This window comes from Sciurus vulgaris, assembly GCF_902686455.1.
Source record: "Sciurus vulgaris genome assembly, chromosome: 19".
Lineage (NCBI taxonomy): Eukaryota > Metazoa > Chordata > Mammalia > Rodentia > Sciuridae > Sciurus > Sciurus vulgaris.
Genome location: NC_136480.1, coordinates 6,407,772 through 6,422,164, shown reverse-complemented (window position 1 = coordinate 6,422,164; position 14,393 = coordinate 6,407,772). Strand labels below are relative to the sequence as shown.

Genomic DNA, 14,393 nt, shown 5'->3' with positions numbered 1-14,393 from the left:
GCATTCAGCCATGGTTTTTTGGGATTGGCTTATTTCACTTAGCATGACATTCTCCAGTTCCATCCTTTTACTGGCAAATGCCATAATTTCATTCTTCTTTAAGGCTGAGTAATATTCCATAGTGTATATGTGTCACATTTTCTTTATCCATTCATCCATTGAGGGACACCTAGGTTGTTTCCATAGCTTGGCTATTTTGAGTTGAGCTGCTATAAACATGGATTTGGCTGCGTTAAGATCTACTTTTTAGAAATAAGTAGACCAAGACCAGAGCAGTGAAATATTATGCCCAGGATCCCACACAGCTGGAAAGTAGTGGAGCCTGACATTGAAACTTAGATTGGTTTGAATTTAAAGTCTGTCTTTTGGGACTTAGTGGTAGAGTGCTTGCCTAAAATGCATGAGGCCCCGGCTTCCATCTCCAGCAATAACAACAAGAAAAAAAGTTCAGCTCTTAGTCATGACCTTGCCTTCTTCTATTTATAACAAGAAAACAAGTTCAGCTCTTAGTCATGACCTTGCCTCCTCCTGTTTGCTTTCATCCATCCTACCAATGTCCATGGCACCCTCTGATGGGCCCCAGCACAGGAGTGTACGTGCTGGCCTGCGCCTTATGAGGGCTCACAGGCTGGCGGGGACACACCTGATGGCAGAGAGTCCCAGCGTGATGGGGCACGTGACATCCCATCACAGAGAGCTGCGCAGACAGCCGCAGGGACACACGGAACAGCGACTGCTTGGAGTAGGTAGGAGACCCTGTAGACCTCTGAGCAGGAGGAGCAGGAAGTCGCAAGGATGCTGGGAATGGCTTCAGGCAATGGGGTGACCTGTACCCAAGCAGAGGGTGAGAGCAGCGAGTGTTAGGGGCAGCTGGGTCCCAGAGTTAGTGGCCGGAAGATGGAGCTGGAGAGGCAGATGGGGACATGGTTGTGGAGGACTGTAAGTGTTCAGGAGCCCCAAGTGGCAGGGAGCGGCATGATCAGAGTCTGGTTTCAGAAGAATTCCTCACTTCTGGATTAAGATATAGAGAACCTGTTGACAGGATGACATGGATAAAAGTATCAAGGGCTAGCGTGAAGGTGGGCTGTGGGCTGCACACCACAGCCGGTAAGTGAGGAATACAGTCGAAGGGGCCTTCCGTTTCATGACATCCTTACTCCTCCAAGTTTGTCCTGCTAGAAGGAAGGTTCCAGGTGTGCCCAGCCCAGCTTTGGGCCCTTTCTTCTACCCCTGTCTTACCATTGGTCACGTCTTTTGTAGTTGGGTAAGGAAGAGATTGAGGTAGTAGATGATGTTTTTTTTTTTTTTTCCCCCATGTCCAATGGCTGGTTTCCCAAAACACTCATTTAATGATCTGGCAACTGGTTTGCCAGGCCCTGAAAGTCCCCCCACTTCATGTGTGAGCATCTTCACTCAGCTGCACTTATTAGCACCAATAAATGGTGTGGGCATTGTCTACCAGACACTAGGCACAACTTTAGTCTGCTGAGATGGTAACTCCAACTTGTCCAGGACAGTGGTGGGCTAAGTGTTTTTTAACTCTGGAAAGCTTTACGATTCAATATGGGGTGATGAAGTAAAGCAAACCCAACTTTTGTGTTAGGTTTATGTAAAATTTATGCATTTTTGATTTTTTAAGTGCATTACAGGATGTGGCATACTAATAATTATAGCTAACCTTATTGCATTCCAGGCATTGTGGAAGCGTCATAAGGAGTAATTCTAATTCTTAGAACAAACCTGTGAGAATGGGTACTAACTGTTACCTCCATTTTACATGTAGGGAAACTGAGGCACAGACAGGGAGTTCCGTAACTGGTTCAAAGACACACAGTTTAGTTTGTGATCAAGCCTGTTTTGGAACCCAAGCATACTGGTATTAAAGTCCATATTCATATGTCAATCAGATTACTCTTGTGATGAGATTTTAAAAACTGGAATGGAGTAATGAATTTTTTTTTTACTTTCTGATTTTAAACAGAAGGACTTAAATTTTTTAAATTACATTTCTAAGCAATATTAGAATGTTCACAAGATTCCTTACATTTTCCTACTTGGGATTCACTGAGCTTTTTAAATCTATGTCTTTCATCAAATGTGGAAAAATGCTGTTCACTGTTTCATCAGATGTATTTTTCTCCTTTCTCTCTTTACTTCTGGGACTCCAGTTACCATTAAGTAAGCTTCATTGATCCTTCGGTAATCTCTAACATTTCTGTTAAGCTCATCCAGTGCATTTTTGTTTCAGTCATTGTATTTTTCAGTTCCAGATTTTCGTCTGATTCTTTTTTCATGTCTGTGCATTCATTACAAGCATATTTTCCTTTATATCCTTAAGTGTAGTTATTATAGCTGTTTGAAAATTCTCAACTGCTAATTCTAACATCTGAGTTCTTTTGTGTCAGTCCTTGTAGATTGACTTGTCTCTTAAATATGGTTCACATTTTCTTGCTTTTGGAAGTTTTGGATGGTATTCTGGACATTGTGAGTGATCTTAGATTCTCATTTTGATAATGTTTCTCTGATGATGATGATTATGGTGATGATGATGACCACGCATGTGTGTGTGTTTAAGCAAATAGTTTACTTTGCTGGACTCAAAATTCAGATTTCCTGTCTTCATAGGTGGGAAGGAGCCGAAGTCTCGTGCATTCTTCAGCCTTAGCTGGGCTGCTTGACCTCTGCATCACCATGGCTAGATCAGGGGTTTCCAGAGACTCAGCTGAGTTTTTGTGCAGAATTTAGGTTGTCCCTCTACTTCTCCATTGTGGGATATCCCACCTTATTTTTCATCCACCATAGTCTTTCCAAATGTTGTGTTCACCCGGCATGGTGCTGACAGGCTGGTGCTTAAGCTAAAAGGCTTTTTGAAAAAAAAAAATTTTTTAAGAAGCTCAGCCAGGCACAGTGGTGCACACCTAATCCCAGCAACTCAGGAGGCTGAGGCAGGAGGATCACAAGTTTGAGGACAGCCTTGGCGACTTTGTGAGACCCTACCTCAAAATAAAAAGGGCTGGGGATGTAGCTCAGTGGTAGAGCACCCCTGGGTGCAGTCTCCAGGGGGAGTGGGCAGAAGCTCCCCTGAATGCAGTTCCTGTCTTCTACACGCGCATGCCTGTTCAGTTTCCGCCTGCGTTTGGTTGCCCGCCAGTGTCTTCACTTTGTTGTATTTCTGGTGCAGAGTTCATGACTGTCACCGGAAGGTCAGTCCCGCAGGAGCACTGAGTTGTTTTTTTTTTTTTTTTTAGTTTTCTTATTAGATTTACCAACATTATATAGGTGTGAAGAGAACTTTTGATTGACAGCCATTTGAAATTCTGGAAAAGGAAGGAAAATTGCACTTTTTAGACTTATAATTGCAGTTTAAATTCTTTTATGGGAATTAACTAAGTTGCAAATATAGCTACTTAAGGGACATAACCTGTTCAAAATTGCATTCATTAAACAAAGTCCACTGATTGTTCACTTTTACTAGAGTTATAGATAGTAAAATATTTGCATTTGTTTAAGAAGGAAACTGGGTTTCTAGAATTTTCTTTAACAAATTGAATATTAGTTTAATAATGTTAATAAGGAGTCTTTTTTTTCCCACCTACAAAAGCTACCCACAGAGGCAGCAAAAGAAACTCCAGTGGCAGTAAGGAGCTTGGGCTGTAGGGGAGAGACATGAACTCAGATCCATGACCACAGATCAGTGAGGGAAGTGCTGGGGGAGGGGCCGCAGGGGCTGTGGGTGTGGGGGAGGGGCCTAAGTCTGGGGAAGATGACACCTGGCAGAGGGACCGTGCCTGGCTGGGTCTGGGGGAGATGTAAAGAATACCACCTGTGTGGACCCGACAGAGCACAGTCCGTGGGCAATCGCAAGCTCATTTGGACGAGCACAGGATCTCAAAGGCTGCACTCAGGACTTTGACCTTCATACTAAAATCTGAGGCAGACACCATCAAAGAAAGTGAAAAAATAACCCACAGAAAGGAAGAAATCTTTTTTTGCAAATCATCTATTTAAGTAGAGGCTCATATCTAGAAGAGATAAAAAACTATGACAACTCAATCATCAAAAGACGAATAACCCAGCTGAAAAATGGGTAAAGGATCTGTGGTCAGCAGGCATCGGAAATGATGCTCAGCATCCTTAGCTGTCAGAGACGTAAGTCAAAACCACAGTGCGATGCCACTTGATGCCCCGAGGATGAGAAATGAAAATCCTGAGGACCTGCACGTGAAGCCTCAAAGCACAGTCACTTGGGAGAAGTGTGGCATTTCCTGAAAAGGTTAGACATAGTTACTGCGCGACCCAGCAATTCATAACAGCGGAGCGAACTACAGCTCCGTGCTACCCGGGGCACAGAGTGCAAGATTCTGCTTGAACAAAATGCCCAGAATAGGCCAATCTGCACATGCGGAGCCGGTCACAGGTCGCCAAGGATGGAGAGAGGATGGCACTGGGGACCGACTTCTAACAGATCTGGGATTTCTTTTGGGGGTGACAGGAATGTTCTGGGGTTTGATGGCGATGATGACTGCACAGCTGTATGACTATAGAAAGCCACAGAAATGTGCTCTCAGCTTTGAGAAATTCTGGGGGAAAAAAAATAATAGAAAAGTTAAGTCCAGGGGCTGCGGGAACCGTCACATGTGGCAAGGGCCGTGTTCGGAGAGGGACCTATGGGAGAAAGACCATCTCCAGCCTCCAGGTTGGCTGAGAAGCTAAGACACGCTTCAGGACGATTAGGTCACCTAAGGGAGATGCTGTTGACGCCAGGAATCAGGGCTTTGGCTGGGTTCAGGGGGGTGACCTGGAGGCGGTGTCCACAGTGGAGTTACTTGGGAGAGGAGCTGGCCAGCCCTCCCCTGCCTTCCCAGCTGCCCTTGCTGGAGTTGGTGGAAAAGCCTAAGATGGCGGCGTGATGATTCTGAGTTCTGAACTGTTTCTTCCCTTGGCGTGTGTTTTCTTTCCTCAGATTGGGAAGGATCAGCCGCTGAACTTTGATCCCTGCTGCCTCAGCTACTTTACTAAAGGGGAGTACATTTTGCTGGGCGGGTCAGACAAGCAAGTGTCCCTTTTCACCAGGGACGGAGTGCGGCTCGGCACTGTTGGGGAGCAGAACTCCTGGGTGTGGACCTGCAAAGTGAAGCCTGATTCCAACTACGTGGTAAGAAGAGGAAGTTTGTTCTCCTGGGCCATTGCCTGAGGAGGCGCTGACCGGTGGCCACATCCGCCGGTCAGATGGCGGATGTCTGTCCCCTCCCTGGGAGGGTGGATTTTCTCCCGTAGAGCGGACTGCTGTCTTTCCCTGCAGGTGGTCGGCTGCCAGGATGGCACCATTGCCTTCTACCAGCTTATCTTCAGCACAGTCCACGGGCTCTACAAGGACCGGTATGCCTACAGGGACAGCATGACTGACGTGGTGATACAGCACCTGATCACCGAGCAGAAAGGTAAGGGGCAGGTCTGGCCTCCTTGCCCTGCAGACACCAGGGACAGGGGCAGGTTGAGAGAGCCGGTGATAGGGGCATGAAATGACAAGGAAATGTCTCTCGAAGTCATCTTCAACCACTGGTTCTTGCTTTTGGAGGCAGGAGGTGGGGCACTGACTCACAAAATTTTTGCAAATTTTTTGAAAAAAAAAAAAAAAAAAAAAAAAAAAGAGGGTGACTTATGGCCCGGCAGAGCCAGGGCGGTTGACCTGCATGGAGCTTTGTGGATTTTTACCCTCTCTGGTCCAGGTCACTCTGCTTCCTTCTCAGTCCAGCTTCCGCTTGCCTCTGCTTGCTAGAGATAAGCAGGGGCAGTGGATGGGCACATGCCCAGGCCCACACAGGTAGCCATGCCGGGTGAACAGGCCAGTGCCCTTACTGCAGCGGCACTCATATTCACACGTGCTAGGCTCCTTCACGCAGCGATCCAGGTTGTCCTCATGCAGATCCAGGTTGACTTCCTTTAGTCCCCGTCCGGGAGCCCCTGTGTTGGAAGATTCTCTGATGGTTGAAGTGTAGCCACTCAGGCAATTGGGCGGTGTCCCTCCTGGGACATTTTCCTACTCGGCCTGAACTGAGGCAGGGCCTAGTGTGTCCCGGAAACTACATACTATTCTCTGTTGTCAAGGAGGTGGATGAGGGGTGACCAGAGGTGAGGCTGGTCACTTCTGTGGGTTCCTGATCATCAGGGGCCATTAATGTTGTGCAGAGGAGTTTGAGATTCATTATTTAGCAAGTAACAGGGGCAGCACAAAATATTTTATTTTCTAGTCTCAGTTGTAAGCTTTGGGTCACAAAAATTGTACCGTATACAACTTTTGATCCCAATGCTCAGCAGAGCTGATTGTATGTATCAGATACTCCATAAAGATTTTTAATGAGAGCATCTCACTTTAATTGCCAGTAGCATTAAGTAAATGATAGCTTTTAATTTCTCTGCCTTCTACCTTACTTAACAGCCTTTTGCAAGAGCGTGATTTTTTTTTTTTTTTTTTTTGGTCTCTGACAGTTCGTATTAAATGCAGAGAGCTTGTCAAGAAAATTGCCATCTACAAAAGTCGCTTAGCAATTCAACTGCCAGAGAAAATCCTCATCTATGAGTTGTATTCAGATGACTCTTCAGACATGCATTACCAGGTGAAGGAGAAAATTCTCAGGAAGTATGACTGTAACCTCCTGGTGGTGTGCACGGACCACATCATCCTCTGTCAGGTGGGTAGCAGCCTGAGGGAGCCGTCAGGCTGATCCGCTTCGTGCTCCCCCCCAAAGTTAGGGTAGCCACCTCATGGTTTTGGAACTGATCCCTTTCCATCACACTCTGACTGTTCAGTGGCTTTTTTTAAGACGAATCAGCCTCTCCTAGAAAGACACAAACCATGAAATAGAAAGCACTTTTTTCCAATTGTAGACCACTTTGTGATACTGGAATTAGATATATTTCAATGACTTAAAATATAACTTGGTATCCCAGAAAATGAAGATAATTTTTTTTTATTATCACCTATGCATAGAAATTTATATCAACTCAGCAGTCAAGGAAGCTTTACTTCTGGAGGGATTCTTTTTTTTTCATCGAAAAAGTTTTCTGAACCCGTCTAAAAAGTGTCTAGGTCAATACCAAGAGAAGTCTGGAAAACCTCTGAGAGAAGGCTAGTTGGGGTGGATTAGGCGTCCTCGTAGGCATGTGGGAAGTCATAAAAAAAGGAAGAAATCCTTTCCTTTCGGAATCTCTGTAGTGTGAAATCCTTTGAAATCCGTCTCAAGCATTTAGAACAGGCTGTTTAGGAGCACGAGTTAGATAGGGTAGGCAACAGGTGTGCGTGGGGTGTCGCCTCTGGCCATGGAGGTCCGATTGACAATGGGGAGGGGCCCATGGCAGAGACTCACATGGAGGATTAACCGATGCCAATCAGGACTGGGTGGGGTGCTCGGGCACTGAGTGCACAGCTGTCTTCCATCCCCAGCCACAGGAAGACCTCCGGAGGGCTGGGAGCTCTTCTCCTTCTGAGCTGGGTTTGCTTTGCAGGAGAAGCGACTGCAGTGCCTGACCTTCACCGGAGTCAAGGAGCGGGAGTGGCAGATGGAGTCTCTCATTCGCTACATCAAGGTGATCGGTGGCCCTCCCGGAAGGGAAGGCCTGTTAGTGGGCCTGAAGAATGGGCAGGTGAGCGCTCCTTCGTCTCCAGTGGCTCATTATCTGCACGCAGACACAGGCAGCTCCCCTGGTGGGGACCCTCAGATGGGCTCCGAGGACAGGGAAGCGCCTGGCACATTGGAGGGGAGCCCTTGATGAGGATATCTGCAGGCAAAAGGCACGGTGGCGCTCAGATGTGGCACGCCCACTCTCTGGCAGAGTTGGCATAGCCCTCAAATCGCACGTAGAATGGATTAGAGGGCTTAAGGTCACCCAGGAGGCGGGAGATTTGTTGGAGATGCAGCTTTACTGGATTGCCAGAGAGGGAGGCAGGGATTGGTACTCAGGTCAGATCCCCATTAGGGTGGGGAGTGGATTATGCAGCGTATTCTAGCTGGTGTCCTAGGCAGTGCTGGGCCCTTTGGGCATTTAGATGTAGGAAATACAGGTCACACAAAGTTAAACAGATTTCTCTCTGTGTGCGCGTGTGTGTAAGTGTTCTGTGCTCAAAATATGAAAAGTTCTGTGTGGGCTACATAGCAATTTAAAAGTGAAAATATAACTGCATTAGCCTGAGAGCCAAGCTGTGTAGCAGATGGCTTGTGACTGAGGCTTGTCAGGTCTTTGCTGGGGACGGAAGTTAGAGCACCAGATCGGTGGGAGCCATTGAGCAGCCAGACCACAGTGGGGGACGAGCCTGCTCTGAGCCTGATGGGAGGCTGGACTGTGGGTTCATGTCAGCCTGGGATCATGTTCTTCCTTAGCTGCTCGCTAGTGACCCTGGCCAGGTCACTTTACCTCTCTGAGGCTCCATTTTACAAATGAGGATAACACTGCATTTTTCACCGGACTGTTAAAAACAGGAATGCCGATAGATGGTGGCTGTCATCGTCCGCATCACCATCACTATGTCACACCAGATGTCTTGTCAGTGTTTATAGTAGCCTCTTCCTGTGTTAGTTCGTGACTCACATCTTTGCTCACGGTGTCCCCTTACCCTGCACTTTGAGTGATACCATTAAGAGATCTCCAGTCCAAGCAGACACCAAAGTGAGTTTGGTGTGTCTGGGGCCCTTCATTGCTCGGGTGGCCTTGATGAACCCCACTTCTGGTCTCCTGAGGATGAGCCCCCACTCCCGCCTTTCTTTTAACGAGTCCCTGTCTGCGCAGAGCTTCTGCTGGCGTCAGTGGGAGTTGTTCTTGGAGAACACATGGGACTCCAGCAGCCTGGCGGAGGGCCAGGGTCTGGTTGCCATGGCGACTCTCCCTTTCCTTCTGAAATTTTGCCAGATCCTAAAGATCTTCGTGGACAATCTCTTTGCCATCGTCCTGCTGAAGCAGGCCACCGCCGTGCGCTGCTTGGACATGAGTGCGTCCCGGAGCAAGCTGGCTGTGGTGGACGAGAACGACACGTGCCTGGTGTACGACGTCCAAACCAAGGAACTGCTTTTTCAGGTGAAGTCCCTGAGGCACGGTCTCTGACGAGGGACCCTCTTCCAACTTCCCAGGCCCTGGGGGAGGTGCTCCCCTCTGGCCCAGGCTGGGGGCCCAGCACGGCTGGGAGGCCCGGGACACTGCGGCTGGACTGCCTCTCCACCTTCGGTTTCCTCGCCAGCGAGACAGTTGAGTCATGCCTGTTTCCTGGGAGCGAAAAATGAAACAATGCTAAAACATCTCAGGGGCTGGGTTCACATCCAGGTGGCAGCTGTGAGTCTCCTGCGGCAGCCTGCGGCTCACCCTGGAGGCCTGCCTGCTTCTGTGGGTGACCTAAGGCACAGTAAAGCAACAGGATGGGTTTTGTCATCTGAAAGAATGGGAGGGCGGTGGGAGCCCACCCTTCTCCGTATTTCACAAGGATGCCAAAGGAGCCAAGGAAAATGAGAGCTGGTGGCTCTTTGGGGGCAGAGGCATTGTTGACACACCATGTGATTCTGTGGCTGGAAGAAGTGTGTCACTGCAGAAGACAGCCCAGGCTCTGCGTGCCCGGCGCCTGGCTGGCTTCCTGCTGGAGCCAGGCCACTGGTTGCCTCCTTAGGACTTTGTAAGTGGTCAGGGATGCTTTGCCTTAAGTGAGTTTCCCCTGACCGGTGTCCTGCACCACTGCACGTGTTCCCAGCGCCATGGGGAGAGTTGGGTCCCCTAACTGGAGTGCCTGCTTGTCCTTGGTAGCAGAATCACAGCCGGGAGGGCTGCCTGGAGTAGGTCAGTTGGACAGGGTCACCTGGCTGCCACTAGCCCAGAGGTGACTCCCAGTTAATGTCAACTCACATCACAGAGGGAGCAGAGTGGTTTAGGAGACAGAAAGAGGACGGCCATTGCCTTCAGACTGACCTGGGCTTGCCTACCTCTTGCCCACTGCAATTACTGTGTGATCTTGAGCAAGGCAGTAACTCTGAGCCTCAATTTCTTTTTATCTCCAAAATGAAACTAGAAATTCCCTCCTTCAGAATTGCTACAGGAATAAACAAGATACTACGGTGCCCAGCTCAGCAGCTGGCACAAATTAGGCCCTAAATGCTACCTCCCTCCTCCCCAACCTCAGTGCTAGCCCCCTGCACCTCCCGGGAGGTTAACAGGCCCCCACAAAAGCCAGGGGCTAGGGAAGGTGGTTCCTGGGCCTTGCCAGGAGACCTGCACAGCCCATGTCTTTGGCCTATTGGCTCACTCTTTTCTCCATTGCCTTTTCCCCAAATAAAAACAGCTATATATTTTTTTTCATTATAAAAGTAATCTATGCTCGTCGTACATAAGTAGCCATAAAATATTCTAGGCAGAGCCAGGTATAGAGGTGCACACCTGTAATCCCAGTGACTCTGGAGGCTGAGGCACGAGGATCATGAAGTCAAGGCCAGCCCCGGCAACTTGGCAAGACCGTGTCTCAAAATAAATAAAAAAGGCTGGGGTGTAGCTCAGTGGTAGCACAGTCTCCAGTATCACCCCAGACCTCCCACTGAAAAGGTACTAGGCAGAGGCATGAGCCGCCGTGGGTCCTTAGCGTTCCAGGTGGGGTAGAACTCCAGTGGGGTGCGGCACCTACAGGGGCGACTGTTTTTACAGCGTGTGAATTGAAAATGCAGGGACAATATATTATTTTCTAATTTTAAAAATAACTCCCTGTTCTTCTCTTGTTGCAAGAAACAATAGGTAGTCAGGAAGGAAAAAAAAAATTCAGGCAAACAAAAAACAAAGCAAATGAAAAGCACCCAGGATGGCACCCACCCAGAAGCAGCCAGTGCTAATCCTTTGCAGTGTTTCCCTCTCATGTATAGAAATGCACATGGATTTTCTACTTACTATGGAGTGATTACCACATGGGGAGAATGACCTTTGATTCCTCAAAGTAACACTTATACGAAAATTTCAACACCAGCACCATGCAGGGTGCCGCATGCACATAATCCCAGCACCACACAGGGTGCCGCATGCGCATAATCCCAGCACCATGCAGGATGACGCATGCGCATAATCCCAGGGAGGGTCTCCCTGAAGGCTGGGAGGCTGAGGTGGGAGGATCACAAGTTCAAAGCCAACCTCAGCAACTTAGGCTCAAAGCAACTCAACGAGACCTTGTCTCAAAATAAATAAAAATACAAAAAGCAAAAAGGGCTGGGATGTGGCTCAGTGGTTAAACCCCCCTGTGTTCAATCTCGAGCACCAAAAAAAAAGAAAGAAAGAAAGAAAAAGAAAATTTCAACACTATACCAGTGCCTAGGCAAGTCTGCCTCCCCTCCACCTACTCCCTCCACCCGCTGCTGGCATTTTAGTATGACTGGTCTTTAGGACAGCTCTGATTGAAACGAGGTGCCAGGGCCTAGGGTGATGGACACAGGCCCCTTGCTTACCTGTCCCACAGGAACCCAATGCCAACAGCGTGGCCTGGAACACCCAGTGCGAGGACATGCTGTGCTTCTCGGGAGGCGGCTACCTCAACATCAAGGCCAGCACCTTCCCCGTGCACCAGCAGAGGCTGCAGGGCTTCGTGGTCGGCTACAACGGCTCCAAGATCTTCTGCCTCCACCTCTTCTCCATGACAGCCGTGGAGGTGCCGCAGGTAACGGGCGCGCCTGTCGGCTCTCGGCTGAGACAGGGCAGGAAGGCCTGGCCCCAGCGCTGGGTGCTTGGGGGTGGGGGGAAGAGTAGCAGCTGCCATGTCAGGGAAGGCACCCTGAACTTGAGCTCCAAAGTCATCGGCACCTCGTGCAACCTGTGTGTGTCTGGCAAAGAGCTCAACCTCATTGGTCTCATTTCTTTTCTGTCCCCTTCCTGGTAAGGAAGGGGGCCGGGACACATGTGCCAGGAGACCCAGGGTATTTTGCTTAGTCAGCAAAACGGAGTCTGGTAGGCGGGGCCATGAGCCTGTGAGGGGTGCCATGTGAGGCAGAGAGTGCAGGATGGGGCCAGGGGACGGGGCCACGGTCTTTGAGCTGGAAAGGCAGGGTGGGGAAAGGAGGGGTGCACCCTGTAATCCCAGCTGGTCAGGAGGATCGCAAGTTGGAGGCCAGCCTAGGCAATTCAGCAAGACCCCGTCTCAAAATAAAACATAAGAAGGACTGGGGATGTCCCTTCAGTAGTAGGGCACTCCTGTACTATAAAAAAGAAAAGAAAAAGGAGAGAGCATGGGACCCTGAACTTGGGATCGCCAGCTAAGAATGGTGGGAGCTGCAGGGTGAAGCTGGAGGGCAGAGACAGACAGGAGAGCCCATACTGACTGCCCATGTGGCCCACCTGTCGCACCTGCCTCCGTTGAGTGGTGGTCGGTCGCTGTAAAACTGCCATGAAAAGAAACGAACCCTGAGGAGACTCTTGAACCCCAGCATCTGTCCTCAAGAGTCACTTTGTAACATTTTGGAATGTATACATGCAGACTCTTCTGAATGTATATACAATACGTGCACAGTGTACGATTACGATTACGAGTGTATGATTTTATGTGAACGCTTTTAAGCAAAAGTGGAATCGCATGGTAAGGACTGTTTTGTGACTTTTATCCATAGAAGCATTGCTTCCTGAAGATGAAACCTCAGAGTTCATGTGTGTACTGAGTGTGGACCGTGAACAAGAAAGAGATTGAAACTTTTAGCTGGGCGTGGTGGTGCACACCCGTAATCCCAGTGGCTCAGGAGGCTGAGGCAGGAGGATCGTGAGTTCAAAGCCAGCCTCGGCAATAGCGAGGCACTAAGCAACTCAGTGAGATCCTGTGTCAAAATAAAATTTACAAAAGGGCTGGGGATGTGGCTCCGTGGTTAAGCACCCCTGAGTTCAATCCCCTGTACCAAAAAAAAGCGGGGGAGATTAAAACTCCTCCCCTGTGCCAGTCTTCTCAATTAACCTAACGTTTAGATATTGCACATGTCACAGGGGTGCTTTTTTGTGAGTTATTGGCTTTAAACTGGTTATCTGGCCTTTTCACTCAGCAGTCTACTAGAAACATGGCCCCATGTCAATAAATATACTTTTCCAGCATTTTCAATATTAAGATGATTATAGACTCACATATATTTGCAAGAAATAATAGGGATTCTTATACATTCTGCCCAGTGTCCCCTGAGCATGACAGTTTGCAAAACTATCATGCAGTTGTGTGATCCAGCACCACAGGGCTGGCTCTGAGCACTGTCAGGATCCCAGGGTCCGTGGTGCTGTGCTGTCCTTCCGTGACCACATCCGCTTGCTCCTGTCGCCAACTTCATTTTTCATTTTTCATTATTTTTAATTTTTTCTTTTAGGATTTTTTTTTGACCGTAGTAGGGTTTAAACCCATGGGCCCAGGGATGCTCTTCCACTGAGCTGCCTCCTCAGTCCTTTATTTTTCTGTTTTGAGACTGAGTCCTGCTAAATTGCCAACGCTGACCTCCATCAAACTTGGATCCTCCTGCCTCAGCCTCCTGAGAAGCTGGGCTCACAGGTGTGCGCCACCACACCCGCCTCCCAGCTTTGTATCTGAAGGCTCCATGTGATCCTGTCACGTGGATGCTCCACAGCTCACTTGACCAGCACCTGTCACTGCTTGCAGCTTCTTTTCGCTTATAAATAGTGGGCGTCTCTCTAGCTAAGTCTCTGCCTCTCTCCCAACTTGATTTCCTGGTCTGAACTCCTAGACCAAAGACTGCGTTTGAGGGCTGTGGGGACATGTGCCAGTGGCCCTTCTGCTGGGTTCTGTTGGTGTGCCTGCCCTCTGCACAGCTGGCCTTCAGGCGGGACCCACTTCTCCCTCTGAGCCAGCGTGGCCCTTGTGACTTGCTGCTGCAGGAATGACTGGGGCAGTGTCTATTCTTGGTGGCTGCCACCGAGCAGTTATTTGAGAAGTGGTAGTGAATTCCGATCTGGGGAAATGGGAAAAGAAAAAGAGAGAGAAGGGAGCCCTGGGAAGCGAGGCTTCTGGAAGCGGTGGGGGAGGGACCAGCCCCGCCCCCTGGCCCGCTATTGCTGCTCATCTGCTCTCCATCAGCCGCCCCAGTCCGCGTACCACATCCGCCAGGAACCCACTCTTCTTCAGCTGCGCCAAACAGGCTCTGCTTAGTGAAAGGTTTTCTTCCCAGATTGCCACTCTGACCTCAAAAATAAATGCAGTCTGCTGCTCTTGCACTTTGGCTGGCCAAGAGGAGCCAAAGGGGCCACCCGGGGCTTCCTCTGCTGGGACCTTAAGTGTCCTGGACCAACGTCCTGCTTGGCTGCAGGTCAGAACCGTCAGGGGTTCTCAACACAAAGGCTGGCTCTCTGTCGCCTCTGCCTCCCACCCTCCTGTGGCTTAGGTCTCCAGATGGGGGAGAAATCCCCAG

General features: G+C 49.2%; 1 protein-coding gene and 1 long non-coding RNA gene across 8 annotated transcripts in view; one reads left to right on the top strand and one right to left on the bottom strand.

Moving 5' to 3' along the window:
- The window catches only part of LOC306650255, a 44,398-nt gene extending 31,089 nt beyond the window's left edge, over nucleotides 1-13,309 (bottom strand). The window contains exon 1 of the long non-coding RNA XR_013760835.1: nucleotides 12,791-13,309. This is a non-coding gene — a long non-coding RNA (uncharacterized lncRNA). The remainder of the gene's footprint in view (nucleotides 1-12,790) is intronic.
- Nucleotides 1-14,393, top strand: part of IFT122 (intraflagellar transport 122) — a 62,203-nt gene that overhangs the window by 20,460 nt on the left and 27,350 nt on the right. For all 7 annotated transcript variants that reach the window (XM_079122098.1, XM_079122097.1, XM_079122103.1 and 4 more), the window contains 6 exons: nucleotides 4,964-5,155; nucleotides 5,303-5,441; nucleotides 6,490-6,692; nucleotides 7,507-7,644; nucleotides 8,905-9,069; nucleotides 11,468-11,665. In XM_079122098.1, the coding sequence (XP_078978224.1) occupies nucleotides 4,964-5,155; nucleotides 5,303-5,441; nucleotides 6,490-6,692; nucleotides 7,507-7,644; nucleotides 8,905-9,069; nucleotides 11,468-11,665 (1,035 nt within the window). The remainder of the gene's footprint in view (nucleotides 1-4,963; nucleotides 5,156-5,302; nucleotides 5,442-6,489; nucleotides 6,693-7,506; nucleotides 7,645-8,904; nucleotides 9,070-11,467; nucleotides 11,666-14,393) is intronic.